Source organism: Trichechus manatus, unplaced genomic scaffold (assembly GCF_000243295.1).
Source record: "Trichechus manatus latirostris isolate Lorelei unplaced genomic scaffold, TriManLat1.0 scaffold00026, whole genome shotgun sequence".
NCBI classification, from domain to species: domain Eukaryota; kingdom Metazoa; phylum Chordata; class Mammalia; order Sirenia; family Trichechidae; genus Trichechus; species Trichechus manatus.
This window is the reverse complement of record NW_004443962.1, coordinates 13,856,989-13,880,759: the sequence shown is the minus strand read 5'-3', so window position 1 is coordinate 13,880,759 and position 23,771 is coordinate 13,856,989. Positions and strand designations below refer to the sequence as shown.

The 23,771-nt window shown below is 42.6% G+C and overlaps 1 protein-coding gene across 2 annotated transcripts in view; it reads right to left on the bottom strand.

Annotated features, from left to right (window-relative positions):
- B4GALT4 (beta-1,4-galactosyltransferase 4) overlaps window positions 1-17,282 on the bottom strand; it is a 30,742-nt gene extending 13,460 nt beyond the window's left edge. Inside the window, exons 1-4 of one of the 2 annotated variants that reach the window (XM_023728852.1) lie at window positions 17,204-17,282; window positions 13,801-13,904; window positions 5,184-5,584; window positions 1,175-1,407 (exon numbers count right to left, since the gene is read on the bottom strand). In XM_023728852.1, coding sequence (XP_023584620.1) covers window positions 1,175-1,407; window positions 5,184-5,436 — 486 coding nt within the window. In that variant the 5' untranslated portion in view covers window positions 5,437-5,584; window positions 13,801-13,904; window positions 17,204-17,282. The remainder of the gene's footprint in view (window positions 1-1,174; window positions 1,408-5,183; window positions 5,585-13,800; window positions 13,905-17,203) is intronic. The other variant, XM_004373662.2, reaches the window with a different exon arrangement.
- Between the last annotated feature and the right edge of the window lie 6,489 nt (window positions 17,283-23,771).

Here is a 23,771-nt window from a genome sequence, read left to right as displayed (position 1 = left end):
CATTCAACCAGCTCCTGGCCCTTTTTGCCTTCTCATCTTGCCCAAACAGAGGCATTTTTATCACCTATTCCATTGACCTTAGAGCTGAACTCTTCAAAAGCAGCCGAGAGTTACCATGTGTTCCTATTAAATCATGCTCCAGGGAGACAAACATGAATTGAGAAAGTGAAAATGGAACATAATAAATTTTACATGATAAATAATGGCAAAATTAAAGGCAGAAAGGTAGAAACGGCCAGGGAGCTCAACAGCTAGAAACACATGGTATTCTGCCAAACCCTCTGTGTAGATCTCCACTGAACAGTTGCACTCGATAATGAAAAACAATTCAAACATCTCTGTATGTAGCACATGCCGTTCTGTTGTTGTTAGGTCCTGTCGAGTTGGTTACAACTCACAGCGACCCTACGTACAACAGAACGAAACACTGCGCCATCCTCACAGTCATAATGCTTGAGCCCACTGTTGCAGCCACTGTGTCAACCCATCTCGTTGAGAGTCTACCTCTTTTTCACTGAAGCCCTACTTTACCAAGCATGATGTCCTTTTCCAGGGACTGATCCCTCCTGATAACATATTCAAAGTACGTGAGACAAAGTCTCACCATCCTTGCTTCTAAGGAGCATTCTGACCGTACTTCTTCCAAGACAGATTTGTCCATTCTTTTGGCAATCCACGGTATATTCCACACTCTTCATCAACACCATAATTCAAAAGCGTCGATTCTTCTTTGGTTTTTCTTATTCACTGCCCAGCTTTTGCATGCATATGAGGAGATTGAAAATATCATGGCTTGGGTCAGGCGCATCTTAGTCCTCAAGGTGACACCTTTGCTTTTTAACACTTTAAAGAGGTCTTTTGCAGCATATTTGCCCAATGCAATACGTCGTTTGATTTCTTGACTGCTGCACGAATCTCAGGGGGAAATCCTATGGAAGTGACTGCCTAACATGGAAGGGCCAACAAAAAGCAGGCTTCCTCCAGAGGTTCATTTAAAGGCCACTAAAATTTTCAGAATCTGGTCCCGTAAATCCACACCCTGTTACATGAACTTCCTTTACTCCTTTCAAGGATAACCAAGGTAAGAGAGTTCTCATTTGATGATAGTTTGCTGTTTAGGCCCTCAGTGAGAAGAGGATCTGAGGACAGGGTTCTGCTCTGCCCCTGCACTCACCTGGTGGACGACATAGATGCCATAATCCATCTGCTGCCTCTGCAGGAAGGGATGGAGATGCTCCAGCAGGTACAGCAGGTGTTTCTCCCTGGTGCGGTGTGGAATAAGGATGGCGACCCGCTGCAAAGCCTTACACTCCTCAGGGTGATACCGGCCCCTGTGCACTCTGGGATTTTCTGCCTGTACTTCTTCCAAAGTGAGATCTGCTCTGAAAACGAGCTTGCTCCGGCCTACTACAATAAACACAGAACACAATAGAAGTATGGTAATAACAGTACCTTTCTCATTGGTGCTGAGAGGCCTGCTGTTGTCAGTTGCTGTAGAGTCAATTCGACCCATGGCAACCCTGTGTGTGCAGAGCAGAACTGCTTCCTAGGGCTTTCAAGACTCTGACCTTTTGAAAGCAGATCACCAGGCCTATCTTCAGAGGCACCTCTGGGTGGGTTAGAACTGCCAACCTTTCAGCTAGCAGTCAAGTGCTTAACCGTTTGTGCCACTCGGGGACTCACTGAAAGGCTTACGTGAATTAATACATGTAAAGGACTTAGAACACTGCCTGGCACATTGTGAGCACTACACGAATGTTGCTGTTGTTGTGTGCCGTCAAGTTGATTCCGACTCATAGTGACCCTATTGGACAGAGGAGAACTACCCATGGGGTTTCCAAGGAGCGGCTGGTGGATTCAACCTGTCGACCTTTTGGTTAGCAGCCTGAGCTCTAAACCACTTTGCCACCAGGGCTCCATATGAGTGTCTGCTCTTATTATTACTTTAAAGTTCCATTTAGTCAGAAACTATAGTAACAGACTCATGTGACCAATTGGCCACAAAAGCAAGTAAGTGCTATGTAACAGCCTTCCCTTGTGGTTGGGCAGCCAACACGATTCATCCACACACAGGAGGTGCAGACTGTCCATGACCCAGCCACACACAGCAACTCTGAGGAGCAGAGAACAGGGCTAGACTAAGTAACTCTTCAAAATTCCTTCTGCTCTACCCTCTCTTCCCTACCAAAATTCCAAGTCTCTTAAAAATGAAGAGTGTGAATGGAACCAAGCTCATGGATAAGGCCCTTTTCCCACTCCTTCCCTCAGTTCTCAGGAGCAATCCCAGCTCCCTGAAGAGAAAGCAGTGGAAGGAGGTAGAAACCACCCTCACTCTATAACCCCGCGGTCACAGGTATGTGCGACACTGGCAACAATTTCCCCATTCTGCCACAGTGGCAGACATTTCCAATCGAGCACAGCTCTTGCTCAGTCAGTCTGGAAGCTGCCAGACTGGATGGAATCCAAAGGCCATCCTGCCCTAATTAATCCTGTGCAAGGCTTTAAAGATCAGGCTGAAGCCACCAACCCTCCTCTTTCGATCTGAATTAACAGGGAATACTGACTAGTAAGAGAAAAGGTGAAGTTCTGGTTTGGGAACTAAGTTACGTGTCTGTTTTTTAACTCCATACATACCGGCCAAGCTGTAAAATCTCAACACTTTTGCAAGTAGCACTATCCTCTTCTGAGCAAAGCAGTCACGGCCCTTCCTCTGTATAAGTCACTGCCTTGCTCCCTGTGGTCTGCTTGCTACCCTGGCCACGACTGCTTAGACCAGGCTCCAGTGTCTGTGAAGTGGCTGAAAGACTGCCTGACAGCACCAAGGGTAAGTGACTGCTTCAAACCACCCAGTCAAAGGGACTGACCAGCCTCTAAGAGCCTCTAAAACCACTTTCCTGAGGGGTCTACGTGGGAGACACCGAGAGTCAGCAGTCACCAATGCCCTAAAAACAGTGAGAAATGGAGTTATGTGAAAGGCAAGCTACTGGAGACGCTGCTGGGAGGTGACGTGTGGCTGCAGAGATGGTTTCCTGAGGAGCCTTTTAATAAGCCCCTTCATCTAAGGGAACCTGACTGTGCTTCTGTTCTTGCCATGTATCTGAGATACACTAGTCCTTTGCTCATCTTTTGATGGTCTTGACTTTTTACGTGCCCTAACCCTCTAGTAAGGAACCCTGGTGGCACAATGGTTCAGCCCTTGGCTGCTAACCAAAAGGTCAGCGGTTCAAACCCACCAGCAGCTCCACAGAGGAAAGGACCTAGCAATCTGCTTCCATAAGATTACAGCCTAGGAAACCCAATGGGGCAGTTCTACTGTCACATGGGGTCAATATGAGTTGGAATCAACTCGATGGCACACAACAACATCCTAGTACCTGCTTCCACTCACTCCCCACTAGTCTCCCCAACATCCCCATCACATCTTCTCTGGTTTTGTTCCTCCTTGGGTCACTACTCGCCCTTCTTAACTTATCACCACTCATGCCACCCCCTTAATCCAGGTACTTTCTCAGTCTTGTGTCACTGCCTACCTACCCGTTATGAATGAATTTATTTCTTAAATACGGTGTGAGGATTTTCATCGAGGGGGATAATACAGTCAGATTTGCATTTTTATCTCTCAACTTGATAATCTGTGAGCAGAACAACTTTCCTCAACAATCAGGAATAAGGTTTTGGCTCTTCCGTGACTGCGATAGCATGCCAATATGGATACATCACAAGACCCGGATTCAATGAGGAAAGAGCACCTGCAGTTCTTGGCTTGGCCAAGACCATCAAGTCTGTGAAGAGCCCGAGGCCAATTAGGAATAACAGGGCTACTTTAGTGTACAAGACAGCCACCCCTGCCAGGCCCTGTGCAGGTGCTGGGCTTCACAGAGCTGGAGAGGATCACCCTGCCCACAACTACTCACTGTCTCCTGGGGAAGAAAGGCAAACATATGAACAATACACTGTGATCAGTGTAACAACGGAAATACAAGGAACACGAGATTAACTCTTGCTGGGGTAGTCCCACGAGCCTTTCTGGAAGATGAAACATCTAAGCTCAATTGTAATGAATAAAACAGGAGCCCACTAGGCAGACATGGATTGAGGAAAGGCATTCTGGAAAGGGAAAACGCAAGGTGCATAGGAGTGTTTGGAGAACTATAAGCACTTCATGTCCTGGAGAATCAGGATGTGTGAGAAATAACTCTGTATGGGGTTGGTTGGTTGGTTGGTTCTCTCTCTCTCTTTAGTTTATACCAGTTGCCATCAAGTCAATTCCAACTCATGGAGACCCCTTGCGTGTCACAGCAGGACTGTGCTCCACAGGGTTTTCAATGGCTGTGACTTTTCGAAAGTAGATCACCAGGCCTTTTTTCTGAAGTGCCTCTGGGTAGGTTCGAACCACCAACCTTTCATTTGGCAGCCAAGAGTTTAACCATTTGTGCCACCCAGGGACTCCTTTAGTTTAATGTTCACTAAAAGCATTAATTTAAATCGAAAGGCAAGATCATCAAAAGAGAATAAAAATATGTAACGTATTTAACAAATAAACACTAACAACATTGAAAACTTAGTTCCCGCCCCTGACTGTATGCTTTGGTCAAGGGAATGCTAACAATGTGACAAAGAGGAGGGTGGAATATGCTGACATTTCTCCTCTTGCTCTCTTCTGCTCCCTTCATCCTAACAGAACATGTCCAAGCTAGCCTACTGATCCCAGGAGGAGCCAGCCTAGGTCAACAGACCCCAGCTCACCCCAAAGTCTTGTGAGCTAAATACATGCTTATTGTTATACACTGCTGAGATTTTTGTGCCTGGATAATAAAATTGGCTATGTTCATATAATGGAATACTATACAGCAATGAGCATGAGGAAACTGTGACTATAAACTGATGATAGGGATAGATCTCATGAACACAGTACTAAGCAACAGAAGCCAAACACAAAAGAGTACACAGCATGTTTCCAATTACGTGAGGTTCAAAAACATGTTTGGTGTTAGAATGTTGAAGTGAGGGTAGTGACTGAAAGAAGCTTCTAGGATTCTAGTATACTCTATTTCTTAATTTACATATGAGATCCACAGGTATGGTCATTTTGTGACACTTAACCAAGCTGTACACTTCTGATTTTCTGTACATACACGTATTTAAATAAAAAGTTTACACATTCCTTGTAAAAAAGAACTTACTGAGGTATGGAGACCTAGGAGGGCAGTTTCTGACTTCTGCTTTTTTCACAGGTGCTTTATTAGTCAGAGTTTCTTCTTTGTCCAAAACTGTGGCTTTGTTGAAGTTAGCCACGAAATCCCTTGCTTTAGGAATCTCTTGAATAGCATCCACAAAGTAGTTACTGGTGGCCCACCCAACCACCGTCAGGCATATGGTAAAAAGGAGCAGTAATCGGACTCTGTAGGAAAGGTGGAAAGTCAGGTTGAAGCCCATGACTTTTATTATGTGAGTTTATATACCTCACCACCTCACTGCAGGCTGGAAGTTTCTTCAAGTTAGACTTCTCCAATCTGATGGCAAAATCAATGACAACTGTAGATGCAATGCCTGTTTCTGCTCAGTAGTCCTGTTCCAACAATCTCTAAAAGACAGCGACAAAAGACATTTTGTTTCAAATGGAAATCCTATCCTGAAATTATTTGCTTCTCAAACTGAAAACCTACCCCTAATAGAGATCAAAAAACCAGAGATTATAGAGGTAGAAGGTTCCAACCATCTACACATCACAGAAGCTCTCCCTGGATTCTCTCTCAGGCTGGCTATCACTCAAGAAGAGAAGGCATTTCCCAATACTGTAAGGGAGGAGAAGGCAAAGGAGACAGGGAGACTGCAAATGCTTCCTCAGTTCTGAGGTGGGTACAGCCTAAAAATTGTTACCGATTCTACTGTGTGCCATCGAGTCAATTCCAATGGATAGCGACCCTATATGACAGAACAGAACTGCCCCATATGGTTTCCAAGGGTGTAATCTTTAACAGGAGCAGATCGGGTCTTTTCTCCTGTGGTGCAAGCAAGTGGGTTCTAACCATGGACCTTTCAATTAGCAGCCCAGCACTTCTACTGGGGCTCCTTTCAGCCTAAAAATAGTCCCTCATGATCCTCTTCCTCAGTTGTCCCTTCCTGACATGGCTTTAAGAGAAGGTTAACAAATGGGAAATCTAGTTACAGGAGTATATTTTGACCCAAAGAGAAAATAAGGAAAAAGACAAAAGCGCTTCTCTGTGAGAGATAGAAAAACAGTGACTGAAAGGCCAAGGATTTTTCAGTTATAAATGTTACATTCCCAGTGAGGCACTGACACAGTGGGGGTGGCAGGGTACCCAAGAGAACCTCAACACAGAAGGTCAGTACTCTGTAAGAATAACCAAACCCGTTGCCATCGAGCCAATTCTGACCATAGCGACCCTACAGGACAGAGTAGAACTGCTCCATAGGGTTTCCAACAATCAGCTGGTGGATTTGAACTGTCGACCTTTTGGTTAGTGGAGCTCTTAACCATTATGCCACTAGGGCTCTGTAAAAATAACAGGGGCTGCTTTATGGAAGGATAGTCCCCTGAAATGAAAGGAAGAATTACCTGGCTGAAGTGACTTATGATCACAAAATCACTGCAGTCTTAGAACCAGGAAAAACTTAAGAGAGCAGGGGGAAAAAAACCAAAAACCCATTGCCGTCGAGTCAATTCCGACTCACAGTGACCCTATAGGACAGAGTAGAACTGCCCCATGGGGTTTTCAAGGAGCAGCTGGTGGATTCAAACTGCTGACCTTTTGGTTAGCAGTGGAGCTCTTAACCACTGTGCCACCAGGGCTCTGTAAAAATAACAGGAAGGATAGTCCCCTGAAACAAAAGGAAGAATTACCTGGCTGAAATGACTTATGATCACAAAATCACTGCAGTCTTAGAATCAGAAAAAACCTTAGAGAGCAGGGGGGAAAGAAACAAACCCGTTGCCGTTGAGTTGATTACAACTCCTAGCGGCCCTATAGGACAGAGTAGAACTGCTCCATAGGATTTCCAAGGAGGAGCTGGTGGATTTGAACTGCCAGCCTTTTGGTTAGCAGCTAAGCCTTAACCACTGTGTCACCAGGGCTCCTCAGAGAGCAGAAATCTGGGAAAAATCATAAACTAATACGACTGAACTGCAGCCCACGGAATATGTCCCAAGGTAAGACATTCATTCTAAAAGCAAGGAGCCATTATTAACAATTACAGAAAAATTAGCCCTTCATTACTAACTTCTCTTGTTGAGATTATGTGAAATCCAATTAAAAAATTATCACTTCCTCCTTTTCCCATGCCTTTGTGCCCTCCCCAAAGCTGGCTATCCAGGGAGCCAGCATGAAGGAAGCTCAAGTGTGAGGTCTCATTGGCTCCTGTGAGTAAACAGCCAAGGTATGGAGGGTTTATAACACTATTCATCTGTCTTTCAAGAGAGCTCTCCTGCTTGAGTATTAGTTTCGTGGCTGAAGGCAAGCCCTCTCAGTGTGCTTCCCCAGCTATAAAATGGTAAAAAAAAAAAAAAAAAAATACTTCTCTGACAAGGTTGCTGTAAGAATTTAATGAGGTGGGACCTGAATAAGCAAAGTTTTATTAATAAAGAAGAACAAAGTAGAAGGCCTCACACTACCTGATCTCAGAACCTACTATACAGCCATGGTAGTCAAAACAGGCTGGTACAGGTACAACAGACACATAGACCAATGGAACAGAATTGAGAACCCAGATTAAACCCATCCACTATGATCAGCTGATCTTCAACAAAGGATCAAAGTATATTGAATGGGGAAGAGACAGTCTCTTCAACAAATGATGCTGGCAAAATTGGTTAACTATCTGTAGAAAAATGAAATAGGATCCATCCCTTCACCATATGCAAAAACAAACTCAGAATGGATAAAAGGCCTAAATACAAAACCTAAAACTATAAAGATCATGGAGGAAAAATATAGGAACAGTGCTAGGGGCCCTAATATATGGCATAAATAGAATACCAAATATAACTAAAAATGCACACACAGAAGATGATGAGCAAGAAAAATGGAACCTCCTAAAAAGTAAACACTTGTGCTCAATGAAAGACTTGACCAAACGAGTAAAAAGAGAACCTAAATCAAAAAACCAAACCAGTTGCTGTTGAGTCGCTTCTGACTCATAGCGAACCTACAAGACAGACTAGAACTGCCCCACAAGGTTTCCAAGGAGAGGCTAGTGAATTCAAACTGCCAACCTTTTGGTTAGCAGCCCAGTTCCTAACCACTGTGCAACTGGGTACAGAGTGGGAAAAAAAAAAAAAAAAATTTGGCTATGACATACCTGACAGGCCAAAATTTATAGAAAACTTCAAAACTTCAACAACAACAACAAAAATAATAATCCAATGAAAAACTGGGCAAAGGATATGAACAGACACTTCACCAAAGACATTCAGGCTACTAACAAACATGAAGAAATTAGAGAGATGCGATCATTATCAATTAGTGATGCAAATGAAAACTACAATGAGATACCATGTCACCCCGACATTACTAGCACTAATTAAAAAAAGAGAAAATAACAAAATGTTGGCAAGGTTGTGGGGTGATTAGAACTCTTACATACTGCTGGTGGGAATGTAAAATGGTACAATCACTATGGAAAATGGTATGGAGCTGCCTCAAGAAGCTAGAAATAGAAATACCGTATGATCCAGCAATCCCACTCCTACATACATACCCTAGAGAAATAAGAGCTGTGAAACAAACAGACATATGCACATCCATGTTCATTGCAGCATTACTCACAACAGGAAAAAGGTGAAAGCAATCTAAGTGTCCATCACAGATGAATGGATTAACAAACTGGGGTACATACACACAGTGGAATACTACACCTAACGGTAAAGAGTCATGGTGTTTAATGAGAAACTAATTTGCCCTGTAAACTTTCACCTAAAGCACAAAAAAAAAGAAGAAGAATGATGAATCCATGAAACATCTCACAACATGGATGGATTTGGAGGACGTTGTTGTTGTTAGATGCTGTCGAGTCAGTTCTGACTCAAAGCCAGCCTATGTACAACAGAACAAAATACGGTCCGGTCTTGCATCACCACTGTTGTGCTTGAGGCTATATTTGCAGTCACTGTGTCTATCCATCTCATTGAGAGTATTCCTCTTTTTCACTGACCCTCTACTTTACTAAGCATGATGTCCTTCTCCAGGGACTGATCCCTCCTGATAACATGTCCAAAGTATGTGAGACAAAGTCTCACCATCCTCATTTCTAAGGAGCATTCCGGCTGTACTTCTTCCAAGACAGACTGGTTCATTCTTCTGGCAGTCCACGGTATATTCAATATTCCTCGTAACACCATAATTCAAAGGTGTCAGTTCGTCCTCTGTCTTCTTTATTCACTGTCCAGCTTTCACAGGCATATGAGGCAAGAGAAAACACCATGGCTTGTGTCAGGCGCACCTTAGTCCTTAAAGGGACATCTTCGCCTTTTAACACTTTAAAGAGGTCTTTTGCAGCAGATTTGCCCAATGCAATGTCATTTGATTTCTTGACTGCTATTGCTTCCATTGGCATTGATTATGGATCCCACTAAAATGAAATCCTTGACAAATTCAATCTTTTCTCAGTTTATCATGATGCTGCTTATTGGTCCAGTTGTGAGGATTTTTGTTTTATGTTGAGGTGTAATCCATACTGAAGGCTGTAGTGTTTGATCTTCAACAGTACATGAAGTCTTCAAGTCTTCTTCACTTTCAGCAAGCAAGGCTGTGTCATCTGCATAATGCAGGTTGTTAATGAGTCTTCCTCCAATCCTGATGCCGCATTCTTCCTCAGATAGCCCAGCTTCTCTGATTATTTGCCCAGCATACAGATTGGATAAGTACGGTGAAAGGATACAACCCTGACGTACACCTTTCCTAACTTTAAACTACGTAGTAACTGCTTGTTCTGTTCAAACGACTGCCTTTTGATCTAGGTACAGGTTCCTCATGAGCACAATTAAGTGTTCTGGAATTCCCATTCTTCCCAATGTTGTCCATAATTTGTTACGATCCACACAGTCAAATGTCTTTGCATAGTAAATAAAACACAAGTAAACATCTTTCTGGTATTCTCTGCTTTCAGCCAGGGTCCATCTGACATCAGCAATGATATCTCTCATTCCACGGCCTCTTCTGAATCCAGCTTGAATCTCTGGCAGTTCTCTGTTGATGCACTGCTGCAACTGCTTTTGAATTATCTTCAGTAAAATTTTACTTGCATGTGATATTAATGATATTGTTCAGTAATTTCCGCATTCGGTTGGATCACCTTTCTTTGGCATATGCATAAATATGGATCTCTTCCAGTTGGTTTGCCAGGCAGCTGTCTTCCAAACTTCTTGGCATAGATGAGTGAGCACTTCCACACTGCATCCGTTTGCTGAAACATCTCAACTGGTATTCCATCAGTTCCTGGAGCCTTGTTTTTCGCCAATGTCTTCAGTACAGCTTAGACCTCTTCCTTCGGTACCATCAATTCTTGATCATATGCTACCTCCTGAAATGACTGAATATCTTTTTGGTACAGTGATTCTACGTATTCCTTCCATCTTCTTTTGATGCTTCCTGTGTCGTTCAGTGTTTTGCCAATAGAAACCTTCACTATTGCAACTCGAGGCTTGAATTTTTTCTTCAGTTCTTTCAGCTTGAGCATGTTCTTCCCTTTTACTTCATCATTTCTTCTGTTCACTTCAGCTACTTGACGTTCAAAGCAAGTGTCCGGGTCTCTTCTGACATCCATTTTGGTCTTTTCTTTCTTTCCTGTCTTTTTAATGACTTCTTCTTGCTTTCTTCATGTATGATGTCCTTGATGTCATTCCACAACTCATCTGGTCTTCAGTTATTAGTGTTCAATGCCTCAAATCTATTCTTGAGACGGTCTCTAAATTGAGGTGGTATATACTCAAGATCGTACTTTGGCTTTCGTGGACTTGTTCTCATTTTCTTTGGCTTCAACTTGAACTTGCCTATGAGCAATTGATGGTCTGTTCCACAGTCAGCCCCTAGCCTTGTTCTAAATGATGATACTGAGCTTTTCCATCGTCTCTTTCCACAGACGTAGTCAATTTGATTCCTGTGTATTCTATCCAGTGAGGTCCACGTGTATAATTGATTATTTATGTTGTTGAAAAATGGTATTTACAATGAATAAGTCATTGGTCTTGCTAAATTCTATCATGTGAACTCCGGCATGGTTTACATCACCAAGGCCATATTTTCCAACTAACAATCACTCTTCTTTGTCTCCAATTTTCACATTCCAATCACCAGTAATTATCAATGCATCCTGATTGCATGTTCGATCGATTTCAGACTGAAGAAGTTGGTAAAAATCTTCAGTTTCTTCATCTTTGGCCTTAGTGGTTGGTGGGTAAATCTGAATAATAGTCGTATTAACTGGTCTTCCTTGTAGACATATGGATGTTACTCTATCACTGACAGCGCTGTACTTCAGGATAGATCTTGAAATGTTCTTGTTGATGATGAATGCAACGTCATTCCTCTTCAATTTGTCATTTCTGGCATAGCAGACCATATGATTGTCTAATTCAATATGGCCCAATACCAGTCCATGTTAGCTCACTAATGCCTAGGATATCGACGTTTATGCATTCCATTTCATTTTTTTACCATTTCCAATTTTTCTAGATTCATACTTTGTACATTCCACATTCTGATTAATGTTTGCAGCTGTTTCTTCTCATTTTGAGTTGTGCCACATCAGCAAATGAAGGTCTGGAAAGCTTGACTCCATCCACATCATTAAGGTCGACTCTACTTTGAGGAGGCAGCTCTTTTCCAGTCATCTTTCGAGTGCCTTCCAACCTAAGGGGCTCACCTTCCGGCACTGTATCAGACAATGTTCCATTGCTATTCATAATGTTTTCACTGGCTAATTTTTTTCAGAAGTAGACCACCAGGTCCTTCCTCCTAGTCTGTCTTAGTCTGGAAGCTCAGCTGAAACCTCTCCACCATGGGTGACCCTGCTGGTATCTGAATACCAGTGGCATAGCTTCCAGCATCCCAGCAACACGCAAGCCCCCAAAGTACGACAAACTGACAGATGTGTGGGGTTGCATGTCATTATGCTGAGCAAAATAAGTCAACTGTAAAGGATAAATATTGTATAAGTCAATTGCAGAAGGACAAATATTTGTATGAGCCCAAATATTATGAAGTAACAACAAAAGGTTTCCACACAGGAAAAAAAGAATTCTTTGATGGTTACCAGCGATGGGAGGAGGAAGGGACAATCACCAAATAATAGTACCAAAAACCAAACCCACTGTCATCGAGTTGATTCCAACTCATACGACCCTATAGGACGGAGCAGAACTGCCCCATATGATTTCCAAGGAGCGGCTGGTGGATTCGAAATGCTGACCTTTTGGTTAGTAGACAGACGTTAATGTTGGTGAAGGGAAAGGCAATACACAATATGGAAGAAGTCAGCACAACATGACTAAGGCAAAAAAGGACACTGAGAAGAATGCAGGAATAAAGGACAACTACACTAACTACCATAGCATAGACAATCTGGCAACAATAGTATTAACAAACAATAATTTACAAATGGATAGATAGATAGATATGCCAAGAGGTGAGGGAGGGTGTAAAGGAGCACACCTACTGGCAGATACAGGTTGGTGGTGGAAACTTCTAAATACATGACTGTAGGTGTTCCTCATATATTAATATAGACAATAGGGTACACAAGCAGCACTGTCAGGGAAACCTCTCAGACATAACTAAGCACCTTGCGGGATGAAGTCCACAGGCTCAAAAGCAAAGGACCATAGACTCAGGAGTCATCTATGTCAATAGGCACAACACAGTTTTTACAGACAATATTCTGTACATCCTACTTTGGTGAGTAGCGTCTGGAGCCTTAAAAGCTTGCAAGCGGCCATCTAATTACTGGTGTCTTCCAGTTCAGAGCAAAGAAGAGCAAAAAAAAAACAAAGACTCAATGGAGTAATTAGTCCAAAGTACTAATGGACCACATGAACCACAGCCTCCACGACCCCAAGACCAGAAGAACTAGATGGTGCTGGCAACCATTACCAATTGCTCTGACTGGGATTACAACCAAGGGTCCCAGACAGAGCAGGAGAAAAATGTAGAACAAAACATCAAATTCACAAAAAAAGGCTAGACTTACTAGTATGACAGAAAATGGAAGAACTCCAGAGGCTATGGCCCTAAGACACCCTTCAGACCTGGAACTGAAGCCATTTCGGAGATCACCTTCCAGTCAAACAATAGACAAGCCCGTAAGATAATACCTGAGAGGAATGTGCTCCTTAGAACAACCAATTACAAGAGATCAAAAGGGCAATACTTGCCCAAAAGCAAAGATGAGAAGGCAGGAAGGGTAGATAATCAGGACAAAAGCAAACAGGGAATCCAGGGCGGAAATGGGGAGAGTGCTGACACTTCATAGGGAATGAAGCCAAGGCCATGGAACACTTTATGTACAAACTATCGAATGGGAATCTAATTTGCTCTGTAAACTTCCACCTGATGTACAATTTAAAAAAAGAAGATACAATTAGTCACATAGGCTGGGGATATAAAACAGCTGGAGAGGAAGTTTTCTTTGTCTCCTCGGCTACCGTACAAGTGGGGCATGCGTAAAATAGGCTTACAGTCCACCTCACTGGGCCCACCTAGACAAAGGGAGTCAGGCAGAAGGTAGCCCTCCTTTTTAAGTCCCTCACCCACAGCATAAAGTGGAGTGTGCACTGAAGAGTCTCACCTTTGCCCACACAGCCTTCTCAAGCTGCGGGAGGGGGAACACTCAAAAACGGATCCACATTTGTTCTGGTGTGCTGTCTGCTTCTTCTAAGTAATAAAAGTTCTCTTCCATGTGGGAAAAAAAAAAAAAAAAGAATGTTAATGAGGTGATAGACTCCGACACACTGGTACATTTCCAGTAATGTACTGACTCTAGCTGCCAGTGTGATTGTGTTCAAATGTTTACCGGAATGTTAACTAAGATAACGTTATCTCTGGAATTATGTATTGAAGTACAGGTGACATTTATCTATTTCTCTGTATTTCCTGTTTTCATTTCCGTGAATAGATATCACTTTTATATTCAGAAAAATAAAAAATTTTTTAAACAAAATTCTTTTTAGGGTGGTGACTCCTAGCTGGTGTTTGGAAGAATGCCACTGGATTGAGCTTACTTATGAAAACGTTTAAAGAATTAAGAGACCCTGAACTCTCCCGACGGCCCCAGTTATCTTCTTTTTCAGTCAAGGCTATCTGGATGTGACAGCAAACAGTGAATATAGATAACAAATTGAGGCAATGTGAAAAAAGTTATTTTAGGGCAAGATTCTATAAGTGTGGTTCCAAAAGTGCCTATATCAAATACACAGGGGAGTTTGTTGAAGTTGCAGATTCCTGGGCCTCACTCCAGAGCTCATGGGTCAGAAGAGCTGGGCCTGGGACACAGGAAAGTGAATTTTTAACAAGCTCCCCAGGTGATTCTTATACACATTAAAGTTTGAGAACCACTGAAATAAGAGAATGGGCCTGGAATGCAAAAGACTCTTCAGAAATGTTAATTTTCCTTCCAGTGAGGAAAGTCAGCAAGAAGATATGTTAAAATGGGATTTTTAAAATGCAGCTGACTCCATCATTTAGCAATTTATTCTAAGGAAATAATCAGAGAGCTAGACCATAACATTCCCCTCAACATTACTAAAATAACCAAGAATTAGAGAATCCAGATGTTTACAGGGAACTGGTTTAGTTACATCCATATGATGGAACATATGCTTTCATTGAAAACGGTGTTAAAAATTTTTAACTACACAGGAAAATGCTCATGATGGCTAAGCGAAAACACCAGAATATCAAAATGGACACAGAATTACGCTATACGTGTATGTGTGTGTGTTTTATATGTAAAACGCCAGATCACTGGGGCTATCTTTTGATCGCAAGATCAGCCACACTTTTGTTTCTTCTGTATCTTCTCATTTTTCTAAAATGAAGTTTTTATGATCATAAACAATATTGTCTTCTTCCTGATAAAATGACTACAAAGTTTTCCTTTAAAATGTATTAAAATTTAAAGATGACATAATGGGTGGGGATTACACCTTTTAGCTACACAGGACTGGTGATGATTCATTACAACCTTTAAGGAAAACTGTTTTAAATAGACCCCAGTAAACCAAAATTGCAAAGAAAACCCTCAGAGACTTAGTAGTAATTTTTAATGCCAGAGAAGCCTGTGGCCTCTGTTTAAAATTCCTATCCCTAGGCTCTGACCCCAGAGATTCTGGTTTTCAAGGTCTGAGATGGGGCCAGGGAACCAATATTTTAAACAGAAACTCAGGTAATACTGAGACATGCTGCCAGGTTTGAGAACCACTGATGGTTTAAAAAAAGAAGAGACCAACACTACTGACTTGCTCTGGATCTTCCACCCAGAATAAAAGAGCTTCAAAGTCACAGTTAGTTCACAGATCATTTGCATGCTTGAAAAAGCACACTTATTATTTGCTCAGCTTAAAGTAGATACTAAATACTTGTTATACCAAGTGGCATAAAAAATATAACCACAAAGCTAGTTTAAATCCCCCCGCCGGGAAGATTATGTAATCAAACAGTTCAGTACAATTAGTACTGTGAGCTTTAACAGGTGTTTTAATCTGTTCAAAGCTATGGACCTTCTCTCTCAAAAATGCACAGGTAGGTACACAAAAATGTTTTGCAAATTCATGGGGTTTATGAAACCCGTTGCCATCGACTCGATTCCAACTCATAGCAACCCTACAAGACAGAGTAGAACTGCCCAGTAGGGTTTCCAAGGAGTGGCTGGTGGATTCAAACTGCTGACCTTTTGGTTAGCAGCCAAGCTCTTAGCCACTGCACTACCAGGGCTCCATGGCGTTTACAGTCCCCATAAAGTCAACCCTTCCCTAAAAGATCAAATTCCAGGAGATAAACTATCATGGAATCAAGCATCATCTCCTCCCCCTATAGAGACATTCCAGTACTCCCCAAGCAGGCGCCTAGACTAGCCCTCCACACCCCCTTTTTAAACTCAATTTCTCAACCTAGACCCTGACTCCCAGCCCATCCCAATCTAGGTTTCCCTGACTTTCTTGCATCTTCAAAATCTTCTTCTCCTTTCTTAAAAAAGAAAAAACTTTCTTCAACCCTCAAATTACCATCTTTTTCCTCCTCCTGTTCACCACCAAACCTCCGGAGAGGTCTACCTGTGCCCTTCCCGCCTCCACTCTAGAGGGCTCTGCAACTCGACGGCCCTCCCACCCTCAGGTGATAACTGCTGTCCTAAGGCTACCAATTCCAAGGCCTTTGTCTCAGTCCCAATCCTCCTGGGCTTTTCTAATTTTTTCAAACCAAGAGTTAACAGCCCTTATCTAATGGAAGACAGAACATCACCAAATACCGATCAACAGACACTGGATCAAGGAGAGCCCGGCCAAGGGCAGATGTCCCTGAAGTACTTTCAAAATCCAGGTGTCTAACCCTGGGGGGTGGGGGTGGGGAGAAGAGGAGAGAACCCTGTGGCGCAGTGGTGAAAGCCCTCGGCTGCTAAGCGAAAGGTCGACGGTTTGGAAACCAGTCCGCAGTCAGCGCGCATAAAGATTCTAGCCTTGGAAACACTACCGGGCAGTTCTGCTCTGTCCTATAGGATCGCTCGGGTTTGGTTTTGCTTAGCCCCTGGAGGCAAGCTCAGAATTCGGCCCCCCGCAGCCCTCCAAGCTCGGATCAGCTCGTTTCCTGGCTGCAACGCTGGGGAAAGCAGGGTCGTTGGCGGAAGGGGCTTCTTCATGTTGCTGCGCCCGGCTGGGGCACCCCAGAATCGTAACAAGGGGCCTCTAGATCTTTCCCTACATGACAGCATCTCGCCGGCCCGCGGTGGGACGCCCGCACATGAGCTGATGCCTCCCTCCAGGCTCGGCCTCCGCAGGCCCCCTGCCCGGCCCCTCCGCTCCGGCTGAGGCAAGACCGCCGCCCGCCGCGCATCTGGCCGCGCCGGCCCCAGGCCCGCCCAGCCCCACTGCCGGGGATCAGCCCCCACGCGCCACACGGCGAAACCTACACGGCGGGCGCCATCCTCCGCCTCGAGTTACGCGCCCAGGAGCCAGCGGAGCGCAGCCCCGCGTACTTACCCCGGCCGCGGCCGCCGCCAGCCCGGCCAGAGAAAAGACAGACAGTGAGAAGCAGCCGCCGCGACCGCCCCGCCGCCCGGGAGGCGGCGCCGGAGTGTGGGCCCCGCCTCCCATCCTCCCAGAACTCCGCCGCTGCCGGGCCTTAGGGGCGGGTCTGCCTGGCTTTCCGCCTGGGGCGGGCCACGGGCCTGACGCTCCACTGCCGGCCAGACGGCCTTCCCAGAGATGGAAGGAGCAGTGGGAGGAAAAACGGGGGTGTGCAGCTCGGCCTCTGGGTAATCTTAAAGGCTTGTGCCAATACTACACTACTCTAGTGCTGGGCGCTCCCTAAGTTCTATACCCGTGAATGCTCGCGAAGAATTGGGAAGGGAATATGAACCTTCCCATTTTATGGAGTAAGAAACGGACTTTAGAGGTTAATAAACTTGTCTTACATCACCCAGACAGGTTTCAGCTTTCTCAACCGCATAATGTACCAAATTACCTGGTTTTCGCCGTTTCGGACTACGTTGCTGTCGTTGTTAGATGCAGTCGACTCGGTTCCGACTCACAGTGACCCTATGTACAATAGAACAAAACACTGCGCTGTCCTGGGCCATCCTCACAATCATTGTTAATGCTTGAGCATTAATTAATTAATTAATTAATGCAGCCACTGTGTCAATCCATCTCATCGAGGGTCTTCCTCTTTTTCTCTGACCCTCTACTTTACCAAGCATGATGTCCTTCTCCAGGGACTGGTCCCTCCTAATACCATGTCCAAAGTGCATGAGACGAAGTCTCACCATCCTCACTTCTAAGAAAATATTAAATGAATAAATTGTGAAAAATCTTCATTTCTTGAAAGATATCATTACAGAAAGCAGAGACAGAATCATATTCTGTCTTGAATGAAAACTCATTGTGGGTTCTGCTTGGGCAGGCTGCATAGCAGGCTAGATTCTCCAGGGCACTGTCCCATTGCACTCACAGCAAAGGAAATTCCCCAAGAACCACCCCATTCACCCCCTGCTGAAAACGAACAAACAATGGGCAGAACCAGTGAACTCTAAGCAGATCTGGGGCTATGCTGAGGGCACAAGGAAGGTTCATGGCGGCACTGTGATCCAGGGGCAGAAGCAAGAAAGTCTGAACCTGAGCCATGGTCCCAAGTCTGCTGTGCTCTGGGCAGAAGCAATGAAAAATCCCTCTGGGGAAGGCATCCTCAACTGAGTCCTGTAAGATTCAAACAAATATAAGTTCAGTTTTTAAAAAAAAAAAAAAAATCACAAAACACAGGAGGCCACGCAACAGTGACCACAGAATTCAGAGCCCTTCTCCAAGGACATCAATATTGGAATTATCTGATACAGAATACAGAGGAGCTGGCTATGAAATTTTTTAAGATTAAAAAAAAAAAAGATGTCTCCAAAGATTTTTTACTAATTACAAAGGGCAAAGTGTACCTTTTCGCAGAGAGATCTGGCAGATACTACCTCAGCTGAGTACTCAGTTAATTTCACCCATAATACAAATGGACGTTACGCGTGATGTGAAACTCTAAGAACGTAACGTCACCTTCATCGTATTCCCACTAAAATTTCCTAATTAGAATGTAAACGTGAGGAAGCAGACAAGGTCAAATGAAGGGACGTTCCACAGAACGACTGGCCTGTACACTTGAAAAACGTCAGCGTCAAGAAAGACCAGCGAAGATGAGCGATTGTTTCAGATTCAAGGAGATTTGACGTCTAAATTCAAGGTGTGGTCCTGGGCTGGAGACAAAGTTACTTTGGAGTATATTATTGAGACAACAGGGAAAATTCGGGTATGTGTAATGTGGTAGATTAAAAATAACCTCAAACTCTTTGACATTCCTCTCACTGAGAAGTGAGAGTGTATTGCTCCTCCCTTTAAATCTGAGTTGGCCCCCGACTGCTTTGACAAATACTGTAGAGTGGTCGTGAATCTATACCAGTTCCAAGCCTAGCCTTTAAGTAGTTTCCACCTCCATCTCTAGAATCACTCAGATTTCGAACCCTGAGATTGCCATGCTGTGAGAAAGCCCGAGCTAGCATTGTGGAAGCCATGTGGACAAGAGAAAGAGATGCTGTCTTAGTTATCTAGTGCTGCTATAACAGAAATACCACAAGTGGGCAGCTTTAATAAACAGAAATTTATTTTCTCACTGTTTAGGGGACTGGAAATCTGAATTCAGGGGAAAGGTTTTCTCTGGTTGTTGGCTCTGAGGGTAGGTCCTTTTGTCCTTTCAGTTTCTGTTTCTCAGGTGACGTGATGCTTATCTTCCCCCAACTCTGCTTGCTTGCTCGCTAGCTTAATCTGCTCTTTTATATCTCAAAAGAGATTGATTGAAGACATAAACTACACTAATACTGCCTTATTAACTTAACAAAGAAAACTCATTCTCAAATGGGATTATAACCACAGGTATAGGAGTTAGGATTTACAACACATATTTTGGGGGGACACAATTCAATCCATAAAGATGCCCAGCCACCTCCCAACATTCCAGCCACCAACCATTCGGAGCCACCCCAGCTAAATCTCCAGGCAGCACGGAGCAGAGGTGAGTCTTTCCCATAGTGTCGTATCTGAATCTCTGACCCACAGAATCATGAGATATAATAGTAATAATAAAATGTTCTTTTAAATCCTAAATTTTGGCATAGTTTGTTGCACAGCAATAGATAATCAAAACAGACCATATATTAGATAATAATATTTTATAAACGTTAAATTTCCCGAATTTGATACTTGCATTAGGTCATACAGGAAAATGACCTTGTTCTTAAGTATCTAATGATGAAATATCATGATCTCTGCAATTTACTCTCAAATGGTTCAGGCAAAACACACATACAGAGAGAGAGGGAAAGAGAGAGAGACCGCTACTCATGTTGCTGTGATGCTAGAAGCTATGCCATCAGTATTTCCACTGATGGTGGGCAGGTTTCAGTGGAACTTCCAGACTAAGACAGACTAGGAAGAAAGGCCTGGCAATCTACTTCTGAAAATTAGCCAAGGAAAACCTATGAATCCCAATAGAACATTGTCCAACTCACTTGCTTTGGACACAGCATCAGGAAAAATCCACCTCTGAAGGAGATATTGTGTTTAGTGCCATGGAGGGCTGGTGAGGGAGGCCTTCAGTGAGATGGATTGACACAATAGCTACAATGATGGACTTGAACATGCTGGCAATTGTAAGGATGATGCAGGACCAGGCAACATTCATTCTGTTGTATGTAAGGTCTCCATGATTTGGAGTTGACTCAACAGCAGCTCTCTCTCTCTCTCAGTATAGATAGATATAGCTATACCTATAGATATAAATGCAGATAAAGAGGACACGATGGCAAATGTGGCAAAATATTAACTATTGGTGAATCTAGATAAAGTGTATTTAGATATTCATTGACTAATTATTGCAATTTTTTTAAGGCTTGAAATTTTTCCAAAATAAAGGTTTAAATAAAAAAGAGAGAAAAGATTAAGTCTCAAAGATGAAAAAGCAATGGCTAGACTTCCCCTTCCAATCACGATGAAGTAACAGGGGCCATATTTACCATCCCATCTGAAACATCCAAAACAAAACAAAAAACAGACAAAATATATGAAACAACAGTTCTTAAGAAACTCAACAAAAGGCAATGAAAAACTGTGATCTCTGAGAGATGGGAAACAAACAAGATGAGCCCTACAATTGCCCCAGCTTATTACCTTAGAAGAGTTTCCACAGCATGACAGAGAAAGGGAGAATTAAGGCAGAGTCTGGCAGACTTCCTGAGTTGAGACAGCCCCTAGAGTTCAGGGGAAACAAGATAGCTATAGTTCACAAGACAAAATAACAGAAAGAAGAGAGATGCACAGAGAAAGAATCCTGGTGACCTGCAGATGGTCCTTCTCAAGTATTCAGCAGAGTACTGATCAATTGATGAATGTAAGGAAATTATCCTTGGTCAGGGAAAGAATCATCTATAAGGATTAGAGGGAACAGTTCCTGTCACTCACAGCAGGCAGGAAATAGCTCCTGCTTCCATCAGTCAGACCGGAAAAACTCATAATTCACAAGGCATTGGGTAGAGTATTCAGGAAGGTCTTTCCGAGTAGTAAAGAAGAATTAGCCCTAGACGGAGCACTGCTTTGGACCTGCCTAACATACTATAAAAGCAAGACCTGAAGAAACACAATTTGTTGTACCCAAATAATTTGAGTGTCTTCTGGAGCAAAGCTAAAGAAGACTTACAGGCATACAAAAATATCCAGCACCCAACAAGGTAGAATTCACAATGCCTGGCATCCAAAGATTATCAGGAATACAAAGAAGCAAGAAAACACAACCCACACTGAGGAGACTAATCACTCAAAAGCAACCTATAACTGACACAGATGTTAGAATTAACAGAGAAGGACATTAAAATAGTTATTATAACAATATTTCCTATATTCAAAAAGTTGGAGATATGGAAGATATAAACAAAGACCCAAACTGAACTTGTAGAGAAGAAAAGTAGAATGCATGACAACGACAGCATATAGGCCTAAAGGGGAGAAATGGAAGTATACTATTGTAAGCTTCTTATACCATACTTGATATAATACCACTTTAAGGTAGACTGTGTTAAATATGTATACTATAAATCCTTAAGCAACTACTAAAATAACAAAATAAAGAATTCAGTTAATAAGGCACAAAGGAGATAAAATGGAATCATTTAAAACACTAAATTATCAGAGAGATGCAGATCAAAACCACAATGAGATACCATTTCACTCCCACTAGGATGGTTAAAATAAAATAAAAATATTGGCAAGGATGTGGGGAAATTCGTACCCTTACCCACTGCTAGTGGGAATGCAAAACGGTACAACCGTTGTGGAAAATAATGTGGCAGTTCCTCAAAAACAATTAAAAATAGAACTATCAAATGGCGCAGCAATTTTACTCCTAGGTATATCCCCAAAAGACTTGAAGCAGAGATTCAAACAGATACCACCAATATTTATTGCAGCACTGTTCATAATAGCGAAAAGGTGGAAACAACCTAAATTCCCATCAGCAGATGAATGGATAAACAAAATGTGCTATATACGTACAATGGAATACTGCTCAGCCAGTAGAAGAAATAGTCTTGATGCATGCTACAACATGGATGGAGCTTGAAGACATTATGCTGAGTGAAATATGTCAATCACAAAAGGATAAATATTCTATGACCTCACTTATATAAAAAGACAAGAAAAGGCAAATGTATAGAGAACAAAGTTTATTAGTGGTTACCAGGGGCAGGAGGGAAGGAGAAAGGGAGAGTTAACAGTGATGGAAAAATCACATTGATTATGGATAATGGATATTGATTAAGGATAATGGATACTGATTAAGGATAATGTTGCACAGCCGATTATTGTAATTGCTGTTAATAAGTTGTACGCCTGTAAAAGTCGAACTGGCAAAAGTTGTATGGTTGATATATTTACAATAATGACAAAAAAAGGAGTAGCTGCTGAAGTTGCTTATGTACAACCAACAACCTCCTTGGTTTGGAAGTTTAGGGTCATGGTTTCATGGGATGTCCCAGGTAATTGGCCTAATAACATGGTTAGTGCTTCCGTTCCACCTCCCAGTTCTTTGTGTAGTGTCTTGGTTCTTAAAAGCTTGTAAGCGGCCATCCAAGGCACAATAATTGGTCTCTATTTGCCTGGAGCAAAGATGAAGAAGGAGAATCAGGAACAGGGGGAGGATATGGAATGTGTGACTAATGTCCTCCGTGAATAACTGCCTCCTTTGCCATTAGACCAGACGAACTGGATGGTGCCTGGCTACCATCACGGAACATGTTGATCCAAGATTCTATAGTAGGATCCTTATCAAAAAGGGGAAAATGTAGAACAGAATTTTAAATTCTCATGGACTCCAGACTTTCTGGAGCCAAGAGGGCTCGATGAACCCCTGAAACTATTGCCCTGAGATAATCTTTAAAACTTAAACTAAAAATATCCCCTGAAATTTTCTTAAAACCAAACAATAGTTTAGCTTAACTAATAAAAAAATGTGCATTGAGCATTATGCTATTTTAAGAACTGTCTATATGGGATCAAAGTGACAACAGCAACTCGAAAGATTAGATAGGAACCTTAGAGGGCAGTGAGTTTGTGTTAATGGGGGAGGAACAACTCAGAAAAGAAGGATGAGAATGGTTACACAACTTTAAGAATATAATCAATGTCGCTTAATTGTACATGCAGAAACAGTTGAATTGGTATGTGTTTTACTGTGTATATTCTCAACAACAACAAAATAATTTTTTAATTAAATTAGTTCAAAAGATAGAAAATCAGGAAAACTGGAATAAAGAACATATGGAACCAATAGAAAACAAATTGCAAGCAGATATACTCAAACCTAATCATATCAATCATCAGATTAAATGTGAATGGTATAAACACTACAATTAAAAGGTAGAGATTTCAGATTGAATGAAAAAAGCAAGACTTATTTATATGCTGACTATAGAAATTGCCTTTAAATATAAAGATAATATAACAAACACGACAACGAATGCTGGCG